We start from the raw sequence: 15,914 nt of genomic DNA on the forward strand, positions 1-15,914 counted from the left end.
AAGGGTAGTAAAATCAAAGATAAATTGTACAAAGGCCAACTCGGCTGTGAAATCTAAAATTGGCTAACCAACTTGGTTTTGGATTCTGGACAAGCCCGAGTGCAAGCCAAGAGAAACTCAAACAAGTTGGCTCCTCTAACTTGGACCTGTTATTAACCCAAAATCCAGAACCAAGACAGTTCACCAGATCCCAGCCACAAAGCCAAAGAAGAATCAAACTTAAACCCAAAGATCATAATAGCACAGAACAATATGGCATCTAGCAAAACCACTTGCATAGGATAGGTCTCAAATAGAGTTTAAGGTAACAAAGACAGAGTCATAGATATCCTGGCTACTACGAACTGAACAAGATAACTACGAGCAACAGGCTCCACGGCAAAACAGAGTCATCGCCATCTCAGGCTCTCTCACACATAACTCAGGCTAGGGTAGGTCGCACAAGGAACAGCTCCCTCCACAGGAGCTCAGCAGTAGAACATGACATCCTTGACGTTGTCCTTGATCTTTGGGAGCTGGCGCACCTCCACGGGGCCCTCGCGCGCAATCGCCGCCTGCCCGCTGCTCCCAGGGGTTGACCCGCCGTTCGACCTGTCCCCTTCCACGTAGTAGCGCACGCAGAATGCGGCGAGATGGGCGTAGTACGCCGGTGGGACTGCATAGCAGGTTCAGCCAAGTTAGCTTCTTCTGGAAGTAAATGCCACAGCAGGTTGTGAAAACAGAACGACAGCTAGGTTACCAAGTCTTAAAACAGCAAGGGGGGAAGATGCTGTGTTGTTCATTTCAATGTAAACATAGATGACACAGAACAAAGGAATGGATACTACTCAGTGTGTTCATCAATAAACTAGCAGAGGAATGCAAACTACTTAGTGTATTCATGAATAAACTGGCAAAGGAATGAAAACTACTCTGTGTATTCATCAATAAACTAAGGTTCATTTTGCCAGGAGTGCATGCTTATTTAGAGTTGCAGACCTAAGACTCTCGAGCACAGATCCATTAAGGAGTTAAAGGAACCACCAGTGTGGTTGGATTACCAACTTGCATCAGAGAAGGCACACGCAGGTGGGTACAAGGTAATACGAATGCCGAATTACTACAAGTCTACATCTGCTAGGACTGTCAGGATAAGCAAAACATACGATAGCAGAGGCATAAGGCAGATGTGCCTAGGCTACTAGTATTAATGCCCACAGAAGAATGCTCTACTGGAGAGAAAAAGCACACAGATGAAAGTTGAAGCAAATTAAGGCAGAAAACTGAAGAAGCGAACTCACCAACAGAGACCACACGAGTGCAACGAGCATAGCTGCATATGGATCAGAATTTAAACCATCATCAGAGTCATAACACAACAGAGAGAGGAAGAGACAGAAAGAGAGAGGATTACGTGTAGCAGAGATTGTTGGTCAGTGACTGAAGCGCATCGGCTGTGAAGTGATTCTCATCATAAAGAACATGGTAGTGTGTTGGCCTGCTAGTTCCCTGAGGAGCATTTTGCAAACACACTCAGCATGCAAGCACTGAAGATAAGCTGCATAGGAACAAATGGACATGTGGACAAAGCGTCTACCTGAATGCCAGCATGGCTGCACAAGTAGAAATCAAACTCTGTAGGGTGGCAAATCATGAGGTCAACCACAGTTCCTGCAGGACAACAGAAACAGAAATGCACCCAATCACAGTCAGCGATGCTTCAACAAGTAGCAGATAGTTGTAACCGGTGAGATTGAAAGACCAGTGTATCTGCTAACCTGGAAGTATGTTCCCACTCTTGTCAGTCATATCACGCCTCCCATGAACCTCAGGGAACAGCCTGGTGTGATGCCTTTTCTGGACAACCACAAAGGTGACTGGGGGCATATACCCCTCCTCCAGTGAGGCGCAGGCCTTGCGACAGCAAAATTAAGAACCATCAGAATGAGAAAAGCCAAGGATAACATTAGAGGTAGAACAGATAACAGAAATTTGCATGTAATCATATGCTGCAGGCTTACCTTCCTGATTGCATCCATTTCATGAAGCAGAACATGGCTGAATTGGCCTTCACTTACACCATCCCTGTAGTACATGAGAATGATCGGTCAGGCAGTTCCATTGAATGGACGGGATGAAAAGAGTGTCATGAATTTGTGCACACACCTGTAGAAGAGTATCCTCTCAGGCCTCCGGCCTGTCTTCCTGCGGAAGGCAATCAGTAACTCCCTGTAGAGACAATTATGTCAGGTTAGCAGTTGATCCACAGGGCAATTGCTACCAATCGTCTCTGACTAATCACAAAACTCACCTGATCATGCCACCATTGACATTACCCCTCTGCGGATCTTTGGTGACACTAAAGAGGTCTTCGATTATCTCCTGCCTGTGTGGTTGAGCAGAGACAAGACCTCTGTACTTGGTGATCTCTGGCCAGTCCATTGATGCCACCACCTACATCAATCCAATAAAAGAAACTGATAAGTCTATTTGTACTCAACAGGTATGTGCATCAAGACGATAATTCCATTTGAAAGATAAAATCAGACAGAAACAAATAACGAATTGACAAACTGTTAGCTATGGGGAAGAACTAACCGCAGCAATAGATGATGCAGAGTCCTCTCCAGGTGGGGGGTGCGTAACATCAGCACCAATTCATGGCTGACCAATTTGGATCTGAAGCCCAAGTGCAAGCCAAGAGAAACTCAAACAAGTTGCTCCTCTGACTTGGACCTGTTACAAACCCAAAATCCAGAACCAAAATAGTTCACCAGATCCCAGCCACAAAGCCGAAGAAGAATCTAACTTTAAGAACCCAAAGATCATAATAGCACACAACGATATGGCAACTAGCAAAACCACTTGGTAACTTAAACCGCTTGCATAGGATAGGTATCAAATAGAGTTAAAGGTAACAAAGACAGAGTCATAGATATCCTGGCTACTACGAACTGAACAAGATAACTACGAGCAACAGGCTCCACGGCAAACCAGCGTCATCGCAGTTCCTGCAGGACAACAGAAACAGAAATGCACCCAATCACAGTCAGCAATGCTTCAACAAGTAGCAGATAGTTGTAATCAGTGACATTGAAAGACCAGTGTATTTGCTAACCTGGAAGTATGTTCCCACTCTTGTCAGTCATATCACGCCTCCCATGAACCTCAGGGCACAGCCTGGTGTGATGCCTTTTCTGGACAACCACAAAGGTGACTGGGGGCATATACCCCTCCTCCAATGAGGCGCAGGCCTTGCAACAGCAAAATTAAGAACCATCAGAATGAGAAAAGCCAAGAATGTAGACAAAACAGAAATTTGCATGTAATCATATGATGCAGGCTTACCTTCCTGATTGCGTCCATTTCATGAAGCAGAACATGGCTGAATTGGCCTTCGCTTGCGCCATCCCTGTACATGAGAATAATCGGTCAGGCAGTTCCATTGAATGGACAGGATGAAAAGAGTGTCATGAATTTGTGCACACACCTGTAGAAGAGTATCCTCTCAGGCCTCCGGCCTGTCTTTCTGCGGAAGGCAATCAGTAACTCCCTGTAGAGACAATTATGTCAGGTTAGCAGTTGATCCACAGGGCAATTGCTACCAATCGTCTCTGACTAATCACAAAACTCACCTGATCATGCCACCATTGACATTACCCCTCTGCGGATCTTTGGTGACACTGAAGAGGTCTTCGATTATCTCCTGCCTGTGTGGTTGAGCAGAGACAAGACCTCTGTACTTGGCGATCTCTGGCCAGTCCATTGATGCCACCACCTACATCAATCCAATAAAAGAAACTGATAAGTCTATTTGTACTCAACAGGTATGTGCATCAAGACAATAATTCCATTTGAAAGATAAAATCAGACAGAAACAAATAACGAATTGACAAACTGTTAGCTATGGGGAAGAACTAACCGCAGCAATAGATGATGCAGAGTCCTCTCCAGGTGGGGGGTGCGTAACATCAGCACCAATTCATGGCTTACCAATTTGGATCTGAAGCCCAAGTGCAAGCCAAGAGAAACTCAAACAAGTTGCTCCTCTGACTTGGACCTGTTACAAACCCAAAATCCAGAACCAAAATAGTTCACCAGATCCCAGCCACAAAGCCGAAGAAGAATCTAACTTTAAGAACCCAAAGATCATAATAGCACACAACAATATGGCAACTAGCAAAACCACTTGGTAACTTAAACCGCTTGCATAGGATAGGTCTCAAATAGAGTTAAAGGTAACAAAGACAGTCATAGATATCCTGGCTACTACGAACTGAACAAGATAACTACGAGCAACAGGCTCCATGGGAAAACAGAGTCATCGCCATCTCAGTCTCTCACACACAACTGAGGCGAGGGTAGGTCGCACAAAGAACAGCTCCATGGGAGCTCAGCAGTAGAACATGACGTCCTTGACGTTCTCCTTGATCTGGGCATAGGGTATACCGTCAGCGATTTACTGCAAGGCCTTCTTGATCGGGACACGTTGCTTCAAGAGCTCCCGAACAACCTCCGCAACAAAACTTCTTAAGAGCATAGAAATCTCGTGGTCACTCAAGTGCCATGGAGACTGTTCAGGAAAAACAAAAATGCCAGCATCAACATCATCATTATCTAAATATATGCTACAGAACAAAACAAAGGCAATGAACAACAGATATTACCACTATCCCATCATGAGTCGTTTTATTTCTTTGAAATTTGAAGCATCCGAACGAAGTCAAAGAGTACGTGAACCCATATTTGTTTAAGGCATACTGTATTGTTTTTCTAAAGAAGTAGTGTGTTTGCAATTTGAGTGACAACCAGTCAGTCGGAACAGGGACCCCGTTAACAATTGCTTCGAAAACAAACTTGTCTAGCCCGTTCAAACCTTCATAATATCTTATAATATTATAAGAAGCATTTCCTGCATTAGAAAAAAAGACACTTAAAAGAGGCAAAGTAGAATACAAAAAGCCAAGGGGGCAAAGACACGAATCTCATTGCAAGCTTGTGGTACAGAAATCAATAAGCCCTAACTACTACTGAACCAGATACATTAATACTGTTAAATCAATCATTGTCAAATAATAAAAAGAACGCCTATATATTTTTGCCTGAAAAAAAATGCACATGATGCACATGAACATGAAAACAGACTAAAACTAGAGATATGCAAACATACCGCGTTGGATAGGCGTCTTAAAAGCAAAATTCGTCTTGATAAATGGAACTAGCCAGTAAAGGTCGCTGAATGCTGCAGATTCTAACACTGTTAGCAAATCTGTGAGGAAAGGGTTCCATCGCAGAAAAGGTGCATCGGCCCCATTGATTTCTGTCTTAAAGATTTTCTTTAGAATTTTCAATATTTTTTTGCAATCCTTGGGCAAATTAACAGCATTAATACCATAAATAGGCTCTTTAATTATCACAGCCCGCCCATCAACTACCCTAAAATCCTCCTTTTTCAGTTGCCCATTCCATGATTTTTTATTTTTTATTGCCTTCTTCAGTTGATCTACTACACTAAGACCAAGAATATTGCCATTCTTGTTGAATACTGTAATACGACGGCGTCTCCCAGGCCTGTCTTTATCTCGAACAGACACCGTTCGAAAGAACTTGGTGCTATCAGCACTGTATTCTTTTAAGGTTTGGTCTGAGAAAGTTTGAGCAACCGTTTGAGGAACCCTGCACAAAAAGTTAATGCAGCATTAAGTTTTTACTCCCATTTCACACAAATTCCGCCAAGTATTAATTAATGAATAAATAACTGCAATTAATTAAAAATAATTACCCAATAGAAGCACCGCCTAGCAATTTTGCCTCCATCCTAAGCACAGACTTATCCCGTAAGCCATAGTAAGCTAGGGTCTTTCCGTAGTCAATAGGCTTTCTTGCAAGATACAATGAACAACTATTGATTGAAACATTCAGTTTCTTTTCAATAGCAGTCTTCAGTGAATAACACGTACTGTTGAAAGGGAACTGTACTACTAATCTACCGGCTTGACTGACAATAGATATATCGATGGGTATGTGCTGCCCATTATTTTCATGAGCCGTGACAAGACCTTAAAAATTTTAAAAAGTTTCATATCAGTCACCTATAAGTAAAAGCCATTTCTACCATGAGCCACACGATTACTCAAGAAAGTAGCTGATAGTTATCAGTTTCTAACCAGAAAGTTTGTTTCCACTTTTGTCAGTCATATCATGCCTCCCATGATCCCCAGAGAGTAGCCTGGTGTAATGTTTCTTCTCGACAGGAACAAAATTGACCTCGGGTTGATAACCCTCCTCCAATGAGGCACAGGCCTTGCAACAACAAAGTAGAAAATCGTCAGGATGAGAAAAGCCAAGGATAACATCAGAAGAGAGAGATCAAAACAGAAATTTGCATGTAATCATATGCTGCAGGCTTACCTTCCTGATTGCGTCCATTTCATGAAGCAGAACATGGCTGAATTGGCCTTCACTTACGCCATCCCTGTACATGAGAATGATCGGTCAGGCAGTTCCATTGAATGGACAGGATGAAAAGAGTGTCATGAATTTGTGCACACACCTGTAGAAGAGTATCCTCTCAGGCCTCCGGCCTGTCTTCCTGCGGAAGGCAATCAGTAACTCCCTGTAGAGACAATTATGTCAGGTTAGCAGTTGATCCACAGGGCAATTGCTAGCAATCGTCTCTGACTAATCACAAAACTCACCTGATCATGCCACCATTGACATTACCCCTCTGCGGATCTTTGGTGACACTGAAGAGGTTTTCGATTATCTCCTGCCTGTGTGGTTGAGCAGAGACAAGACCACTGTACTTGGTGATCTCTGGCCAGTCCATTGATGCCACCACCTACATCAATCCAATAGAAGAAATGGATAAGTCTATTTGTACTCAACAGGTATGTGCATCAAGATTATAATTCCATTTGAAAGATAAATTCAGATAGAAACAAATAATGAACTGACAAACTGTTAGCTATGGGGAAGAACTAACCGCAGCAACAGATGATGCAGAGTCCTCTCCAGGTGGGGGGGGTGTAACATCAGCACCAAAGATAATGGTTGGGATATTTTTCAAAGCCGGAACACCAAATCTAGTAAAGGCCTTCTCAATGGAAGGTGGCCGCCCAACCTAGTTAAGACACAAAATTATCACATGATCAATAAAGGCCTTCATCGAGTTTTTTTACTACATTTAAGTAACTAGTGTGAAAACTACATGATCAATAAAGTGTCAAGCAAAATAATTTGAGTTGCTACATACTCCTCTGTAAACTAATATAAGAGCGTTTAGATCACTACTTAAGTATTCTAAACGCTCTTATATTAGTTTAAGGAGGGAGTACAAAATAATGACCTGTCCAATACATTTAGAACAACCAAAGAAGAAATTCAACAAGTTCTCCATGTATTTAGTTCCAAGAAGACGTAATGCTTAGTAAAATTGGGAGTGAAGACACTGAACAGGTAAATACCTTGTTAATCATGTTCCACTGTCCAACACTTGGCACACAAGTTTTCTCCTTTCCAGAATCATGATATCTCAACTGAAACACATACAAGGATGTGATTACTACAAATCCTTCCAGTTAAGTAACTCGGAGAAAGGGGGGGAAAATGCAGCATCCTTACCATGGGGGGAGGCAGCACACGGGCTGGAACAGAGACCAGGTCACTGCAGACGTTGATTCCGAACTCCTGAGCAAACTTGTCCTCAGCATACTTGTTGTGCAGAACCATCTACAGTGTGAAAAAGAGTGTTATGAGAAAGACTGCACATTACAGGCAAACATGGCATGCATGCCTTGAAAAGGACATTCCTAACTACATGAGTTACAACAGATTAGAATGATCTACCACATGTGAGAGGATATGGGCAGGTAATTACAGAATCCAGTTGACAACAGGTACATACCTCACGAATGCTTTGCTCCCGCTGCTGGGGACGTTGACAGGTAGCTCTAAGTATGTTGGTGACCTGCTTGTCATTCAGTTTCTTAGAGTACCTTTGCCCTTCAACAATCTTGCACGCCTACAATCAATTTGTAGAGAACCATGAGCAAACAATGCATAATTCAAATATGACGAAGCAGGCATGGACACAATACCTCCATAGGCAGATACACAGGCCGAGCATCACTTCCAGACTGCAAGCAGGGCCAAGAAGTATACTGCAGATTGTATTTGTATCTTTGCATGAAGTACTGAACAACTGACATTCTTGTTCCTCTCTCATCAACAGGAAATCTAACAACAAACAAAACAACACGAGTGGAGTGCTATTAGAAAGGGGATAATAAATCATTGATAGATGCTAAAAAAGAAACTGTGGTCTAAACATTCATAAGGAAAATTATGAACAGGAAACAATTTGGCACAAACAGATCTTTGCTATGCTGCAGAAATCAAATGCATATGCCACACGAAGAATGTTGTAAACAAAATTATTCCCCTAACCAGTTTCTGACACACCAACATCACTGAAGAAGCAATAAGCCAAAAAATCTACAACTACACATCTTTCTATTATTCCAGCAACCCTGATTAGTTGCACCAGAACATAGATAAAAGACATAATGGAAAATATTATAGCATTGGAGGGAAGTTATTTACGTGAGCTGGCTCATGGGAACAGGAGTAATCCCTGTTATCTTGTATCTTCTGATTTGGTCTTCCTGGTGGTTTGTTTCGACACGCACCCCACGGAGTGCTTTCTTTATCTGCATATAGTACATAGGATGAGACTAGTCAACTATTTCAAGCCAATAACATGGTGCAATCTACATAACATGGATTCTGAAACTAGGTTAGCATAGATGAATAGTACCTTAACACGGTCCCTGTCTGTCAGAGGCCGCGAGGCATCACGTAAGTTGAGGAACTCTAGCACAAACTGGACCACTGTCACAGGCTTGAAGAAGGATGTTGCAGATATGTCTGAAAAAATGAAGTGTAGATCATCAGATAAACAAGGCTAGGACACACTGCAATCGGATAACAGTAACAGTAACAGACAGGAGAGGGGAGAGGAGTACCTATATTGAGTGACAGCCCCATCTGGGTTGGACATAAGCTCTGGTAGTAACCTCTCCAGCACTCTAATCCTTCACCAATGTCTCCTCTGTGACCAAAGGTGGTGGAGAAGAAGGATCTGGACACTGTGACATAGCTGCAATGAAAAAGTACATTAGTGTTAGGGCTCTAGAGAAATAGCTAGTATGATCAAGAAAAACTGATAGCAAGAAACTGCTGGAAAGTAGATGTCATACTTCCAGGATGGTGACTCCCTGAGGACAACATCAAGAACTTGGATGGTTTCTTGAGGCATATCCCTCTGTCTTCCTTTGAGAAACTGCTGGAGGTGGTACAGGTCTGTCCTCCCAGCAATCAGAATGGTGATCTTGTACTCCCTTTCAGCCCTGCAAATGAAGAGGGAACAAGTTAGTAGCTACAAAACAAATACAATGGGTAATCAAGTTGGACAAGATTGAAGGTAAAGAATCCAATCTTACTTTTCTTTGTCTTTCTTTTCGGGATCAACCAGTGTAACAGAAAACTCCTCAGACTCAAAAGGGAGTGAGCCTGCAGTGTAGAGACTCTTTCTTCCATCATAGGCAGGCAATTTGCCCCCGAGGGATGTCTTCCCGTGCAACTTGATTAGCTCACTGAGTACCTCCCTGTTCACAGCTCTCGATTTTGACTCCGGGTTGATTGAGACCTACAGGGACACATTTCAACATCAGTATGCATACAAAAACAAGAGACGCTCTGTACTCCTCTGTTCTACATTCAGTACACAGAATAGAGACAATTAGCCCTCTCTTTGTCCAATCACTTTAAACAAATCAAATGAACTTTTGTAATTCTCAGTACTCATGCCACATTTCATTCAAAAGAGTCGAATCGTGCAGGTTGAAGTAACACACCATAGAATCCAGTCAATCTGTGAGGGAAAACTACCGGATCTTAAGAAACCACTAAACCAAAATTAGGCAATAAACGAAATTAGCAACTACAGGCAACGCAGGACTGGGATCTGGCAAGCAAACGGCAACACATACCATGTGGTGGCCTCCATTTCGATTTATGGAGCCCAGAGAAAAAATCCACTTGAAACGAGAGAACCTCTTAAGAGTCAATCAAGCGGGGAATAATTCCGGATCCCAGATCAAATCCCAAAACTCAAGGGGGCACAGTAAAGTAATTTTTTGGCACGGACATACTAGGGTTCCTGAGTAAGGGCCGCGGGTGAGCAGGCCGGCGGGCAGCGGCGGAGGCGGAGAAGGGGTGGCGGCGCTGGGTGAGGAGGGGTTGAGTGGGAGGCTGTGACGGTGGGTGCGACGGGCACGAATCTTGTTGCAACCATGCGGTGTGAATACAATAAGCGGACCTGTGTACTGTGTGTAGTAAAAAAGGACCTGCGTACTGCGTGTATTAAAAAAAAGGACCTGTATGTATATATACGTACTTTAAAAAAATAACTATGGACTGTATACCAGATACTACTTGTTACATAATTCGTCATCAATTTACCATTTACAAATGTACTAGACGAATATAAATAGTTTGCCAAAAAAGGAGGTACACGCATACATGAATGAGCAGATAACAAGATTTTAAGCAAATTATAGCACACTGTAAAGAGTTGAAAAACAATAATACTTTTGAAATATGGGAATCGGTGAAGCGGGTGTTGGCAAAATAATGCTTCATCATCGATTTAAATCCCCGTACGTGTCGACCATTCACCGAAAGAACAGATCTACCACTGTTGTTCCACCCACATACGCAAAGAGGAAACGTCCAAGGCTGCACCGAGAGAGTAAAAAAAATGCCCAAAAAAAGAAAGTTGACCACGACCTACTACATGCAAACACAGAGAGCCACGTGCCAGAAGCCACACGGAATGGCACACGAGGTGGCGATACAAGAGATCCGGGCGGCACGGCCTCGGCGTTGCATGCTTTGAACCAAAGACAAAACCAAAAGCTGCATGGCCTGCGCAGGCAGGGCAGATGGGAATCACGAAACTAGACCAGGCAACAAAGGTGGCAAGGGCAACACGAACAGGCCTCCTGCTTTGCCAAAAATGTATGGCAGCCACGTACACGGACGGACGGATGCGTCTGCCATGTACCAACGGACGGACGGATGGCTTTATTTGTGTTTGGTGGTACGCTGCTTTGCCCTTCTGTCGCCGAACGAGGACAAGGACCAGACGGAAACCACAAGACCAAGACCATCCAATCAAAGAACGACAGAAAAACTTTCGCAAAAAAAGAAAAAAAAAGGCCGCGAAAAGACACAGGAGATCAAAGAAAGAAAAAGGTAGGTGGCCTTGCATGGGACGGGGAGGCTCCGACCGCCACCCACAAGGATGGGATGGGATCCCACGACCTCCCGTGTATAGCCAAAACGGATCCCAAGAATCTACAAGACCACAAAGTTGCCAAAAAAATAAGACTACTACGACGACTACTGCTAGTTTCCAAGATAACAACGACAGAGCCGAAACAAGAAGCGCTAGCTAGCTAGTGTCTGCTGGATGGCTTTTGCATGCAGGGAGGAAATTAGCTTTCTCTCTAGCTTTCCAAGAACTCTGACTGTTCATGCATGAGAACAGGAGAAACCATCCTTGCATCTTCGAAAACGCCAAGATTTTAAATAAAAGAGCAAGGCCGAGGTGTAGCGAGAGCGCTCGAACAAACATCCATGGATGGATGGATGGGGTCGGAGACGCACGTCGTCGCATGGAGAAAAACGAAAGCAGAGCGGGAAAAAAGAACACCATCACAAGCGTATACTGGTAGATCTACGAGACCAAGCTAGCGCGGACAGGAGAAAAACGACGTACGATACGAGAACAGGGCACGCCAGATCTGAACAAGAACTAGCTAGTGCGTGAACGCAGATGGTACGTGGGGAGGGGGATGGGTTTCAGGCTTTCAGCTCACATCGTAGTGGAAGAGGTTGTTGTCGGCGACGTTGACGAGGAAATGGTTGGCGCGGATCATCACCTTCTTGCCCACGGTGCCGGCGCCGGGCCGCGCGGGGTGGGCGAGCCCCTTCTTCGACACCGGCGCGAGGTCCACCTCGGGCGCCTTCTCCTCCTCGAGCTGCCCCGCCTGCGTCGGCGCCAGCGCGGTCTCCGTGACGAAGAGCTTCTGCTCGAGCTCCTTGGCGACGGCAGCGGGGGTCGGCGGAGCGAAGGCGGAGACGCGGGCCGGCTGGAACGGGGCCGCGGCTGGCGAGGCCGACGGAGCAGGAGCGCGGATGGTGGCCGGCGTGGGCGAGGGGGCGCGGATGGTGACCGCGGGCGAAGGCGCGCGGACGGTGGCGTAGGGCGCCGGTGCGGGGTTGCGGACGACGACGCCGTGCTGGTAGGCGCCCTGGTGCGGCCCCGTGGCGTTGGGATTGTCGGCCACCATGGGCGTGCAGGGCGCCGTCGCGGCGGGGCGAGGCGCTGACGACGCGCGCGGGGGCGGGCGTCCCGTGGCCCCGCGCCCTCCTCCTGCCGGCGCGCCCCGGCCTCCGCCGTACTGCTGCTGCTCCTGCTGCTGGTCGCCGCGACCTCCCCGGCCTCCGCCTCCGCGGTAGGCCATGGCGGGAGAGAGATCGGTGGCGGTGGTGGGAGGGCTAAGCTAGGGTGGCGGCGGCGGTGGATTGGAGAGGAAGAAAGGAGCGAGTGGATGTGGACGGTGGTGAGTTGGGGGCAGGATCAGCGCGGCCGAGGCGGCTTTTATAGGCGGGGCGGTGAGCGAGTGGGCGAAACCCTAGCCCAGCGGGGTGGTGAGCGCATGGCGTGGTCCGTACGTGGGAGAGGGAAGGGGAGGTGGGCCGAATTTCGCGGTTCTGTCAGGACCGGCGTGTAAAAGGGCGTCGTCCAGAGGAGAAATATCTGGGTTCGCTTCGGGTGCGCGGATCAGAACGCGCGCGCGGAGGGGCTGTCGCGGAAATGCGCCGCGGCGCGAGGGGCCTTTCTGCAAACTGTGCGGCTGTGCGCGCCTGGCTTGCTTTGGTAAAAGTAACCATGGTAGAGCGGGAATGGTAACCGCGCGCGGTTGGGGTTGGGTTTAGGTCAGGTGCAAACGGCACTGTAGACGGGGGGTTTCGAATTCTTGCCGCTGGTGCGGTTCCAATCGACGGAGAATGATTGACCTGCCAACGGGTGGAAAATCTTTCGATGTTTTTGGTACATGCACTTTGTTGATCTTTGGTTTTAGGTGGTACATTTAAGTGACGAGTGCGTTTGTGCGCGCGCAAAAAACAATTCTGGTGCATTGGTACAACTTAGCCTTTGAGGTTGTGGCGTCTCTCCTCGGCCTTTTTCATGTAGAGTGTAATTTCTATGTACATGTCCACATAATAAATAGACATCTCTTGTGCGGTGTGAGATTGATTTCAAAATGGTCACATCATCAGAAATAGAGCTTATTTGACAAGTGTGTCAAGTTACATGGACCTTTATTTCTTTGATAATAATATAAATTGTGATAAAAAAATGTTGAGATGGTTTCTTGGACCCAAACAATCTTGAATTTTGTTGATCTTGATTTTATTCAGTACATTTAACGAGTATATATACGTGCAAGAATAATTCTAGTTCACATATTGGTCCGTACGTGAGAGGGGGAGGGGTGTGGGCCGAACTTCACGGCTCCATCCGGACCGGCGTGTAAAAGTCCGGCGCCTAGAGGAGAAATTTCTGGGTTCGCTTCCGGGTGCGCGGATCAGAACGCGCGCGGGGGGGGGGGGGGGGGGGGGGTGTCGCGGAAATGCGCCACGGCGCGAGGGGCCTTTCTGCAAACTGTGCGGCTGTGCCGTGCGCCGTGCGCGCCTGGTTTGCTTTGTTAAAAGTAACCATGGTGGAGTGGGGAATGGTAACCACGGTTGAGTTGGGTTGGTTTGGGCCAGGTGTTCGAATTTCGTTTCAAATTCTGGCTGTTGGTGCGAGTTCGATGGATGAAGAAAGGTTGAGCTGCCAACGGGTGGAAAATCTTGATTTTTGGTACATGCACTTTGTTGATCTTTGGTTTATTTCGTGAATTTAATTAAAGAGCAAGTACGTGTGTAAAAATAATTAATTCTGATGCATTGGTAGAACCCAGCCTTTGTGGCGTCTCTCCCCGGTCTTTTGGTTATGGAGTGAAATTACTACACATCTATCCACATAATAAATAGACTTCTCTCACGTGAGATTGATTTTAGAATGGCAACATCATCACAAATAAAGCTTATTTGAAAAGTGTTTTTCGTTACTTCTAGTGGAGGTAGATGCTTACAATACATCTTTAGAGCATCTCGAGCCGTTCGGGCCCCCAGGGCGCCTAAAAAGAGCGGCCTGGGGGCGAACCGGCGCTAGTTCGGCCCTTGGGGGCAACCTAACTCCCAGTCACGCCCCCAGGCGCCGGCCTCAGGACGCGGCAATATCGAACTTGGTCGTTCCCGCTCACAAAAGACGCCACAAGTCCGGCGATCACAGGCCACAGTTCGGCGATCAAATAAATAGTCCGGCGTACAAAAAAAAAGAGTGCCACAAGTCTGGACGCGTGCGAAACGCATCACTCGGCGGGGTCGGCCTCCGGCATCGGCGGAGTCGGCGTGCGCGGGCTTGGCGGTGTCGGAGCTGCTTCTGTGCTGGGAGGCGTCGGCGCGGCTTCGGTGCTGCTAGGCGTCGTAGAGGCATCATCACTCGGGCTTGGCGGCGGCGGCGGCGTGGGCGCGGGAGTTGGCGTCGCTGTCATCGGCAGCTGGTTCAGGATGAGGCCGCGCTCCGTCATGTACCATGCCTTGAGTTTCTCGTCGTTGCTCTGGAGCATGTTCGCCCCGCCCATCAGAAAAGCCAGGTCGGTGTTCCTCTTCTTCGCGGCGACACTGGTCCGGAACAGGTCGAGCTTGACGGCGCTGTTCGTCATCAACGCCGACCACCGCGCCTCGGTCTTCTCTTCACGCAGGGTGGCCCGAGCCTGTGCGTCGACGAGGCAATGCTTGATGGACTCTTGCACTCGCGCGGTAGCCGCGTCGGCGTGTTTCCCCTTCTTGGCCCCTTTGTTGTCGTCCGGCCGCCCTTCTAAGGCGCCCGGCGTCGGCGTGTCCGGCTTGTAGGTCTCCTTGGCCTTGTCGAGGGTGCGTCGGACTTCCGCCCACTTCTCGCACTTGTCAATGCGCTTGTAGACGTGGAGGTACTTGAATTCTTGGTCACTGTTGCCCAGGCGATACAGGGCGAACATGCGCAGCAGCTGCGCCGAGGAACAAACAATTGGCGGACGAACACTGCGAAGAGAAGCGGGAGACCGGTGTGCCATACCTGATCCTCAACGTTGGCGTCGCTCTCCGGGCGAGCCGCGATCTCCTCGACGATCACATGCCACTTGTTGCACGCCGCATGGATGAGCCCCCAATGGTTCGCCATTGCCTTCGCCCCGCGTTGCAGGTAGACGCCTTTAAAGTAGGGGTCGACAAGCTTGCGCTCGTCGAACTCGGCCTTGATGCGCTCCCAGTACGTGTCGATGCTCTGGTTCGTGCCGGTGGTCGGGTCGAGGCAAACGACTTTCCACGCTTTGACGAGACATTCCTGCTCCTTGGACGCCCACTTGATGCACGGCTCGCCGGTCCTGGCCGCCCTCTTCTTCTTCTTGCGCCTCGGCCTCGGCTCCTCCTCCTCCTCCTCGTCCTCCTCCTGCTCCTCCGGCTCCTCCTCGCCGTACTCGAGCTCGCCATCCAAGCCGCCGCTGAGGTCCACCGTGTCGTCATGGGTAGCAAACTCGGGGGATGCGGCGGCTGCGTCCGAGCCTGCCACGATGATGTCGTCCATGTCGGTGTCGGTCTCGTCGGTGTCGCCGAGGTGTGACGTGGAAGATTGTGAGAAGGGCAGCGCGCCCCGGCGGAGAGGGGGCGTCGGGGAGGACACGTAAGCCGGCGGCGAGTAGTTGTATGGAGGGTAC

At 47.7% G+C, this 15,914-nt stretch overlaps 1 protein-coding gene across 1 annotated transcript; it reads right to left on the minus strand.

Moving 5' to 3' along the window:
* Positions 1-260: 260 nt before the first annotated feature.
* On the minus strand, positions 261-12,587 carry LOC109753518 (protein argonaute MEL1). The gene is made up of 32 exons (XM_073500277.1): positions 11,925-12,587; positions 9,483-9,688; positions 9,240-9,389; positions 9,006-9,139; positions 8,798-8,907; positions 8,584-8,690; positions 8,079-8,217; positions 7,886-8,002; positions 7,603-7,710; positions 7,446-7,517; positions 6,965-7,102; positions 6,678-6,820; positions 6,533-6,595; positions 6,391-6,454; positions 6,147-6,282; positions 5,762-6,038; positions 5,150-5,655; positions 4,647-4,891; positions 4,493-4,552; positions 3,615-3,757; positions 3,470-3,532; positions 3,328-3,391; positions 3,098-3,233; positions 2,974-2,990; positions 2,291-2,433; positions 2,146-2,208; positions 2,001-2,064; positions 1,758-1,893; positions 1,577-1,650; positions 1,394-1,488; positions 1,281-1,312; positions 261-655 (listed from the first exon to the last, which is right to left on the minus strand). Exons 1-32 carry the CDS (start codon positions 12,570-12,572, stop codon positions 468-470), a joined length of 4,641 nt encoding a protein of 1,546 aa, XP_073356378.1. The 5' UTR covers positions 12,573-12,587; the 3' UTR covers positions 261-467.
* Positions 12,588-15,914: the final 3,327 nt, after the last annotated feature.

This window comes from Aegilops tauschii, chromosome 5 (genome assembly GCF_002575655.3).
Source record: "Aegilops tauschii subsp. strangulata cultivar AL8/78 chromosome 5, Aet v6.0, whole genome shotgun sequence".
Classification (NCBI taxonomy): Eukaryota; Viridiplantae; Streptophyta; class Magnoliopsida; order Poales; family Poaceae; genus Aegilops; species Aegilops tauschii.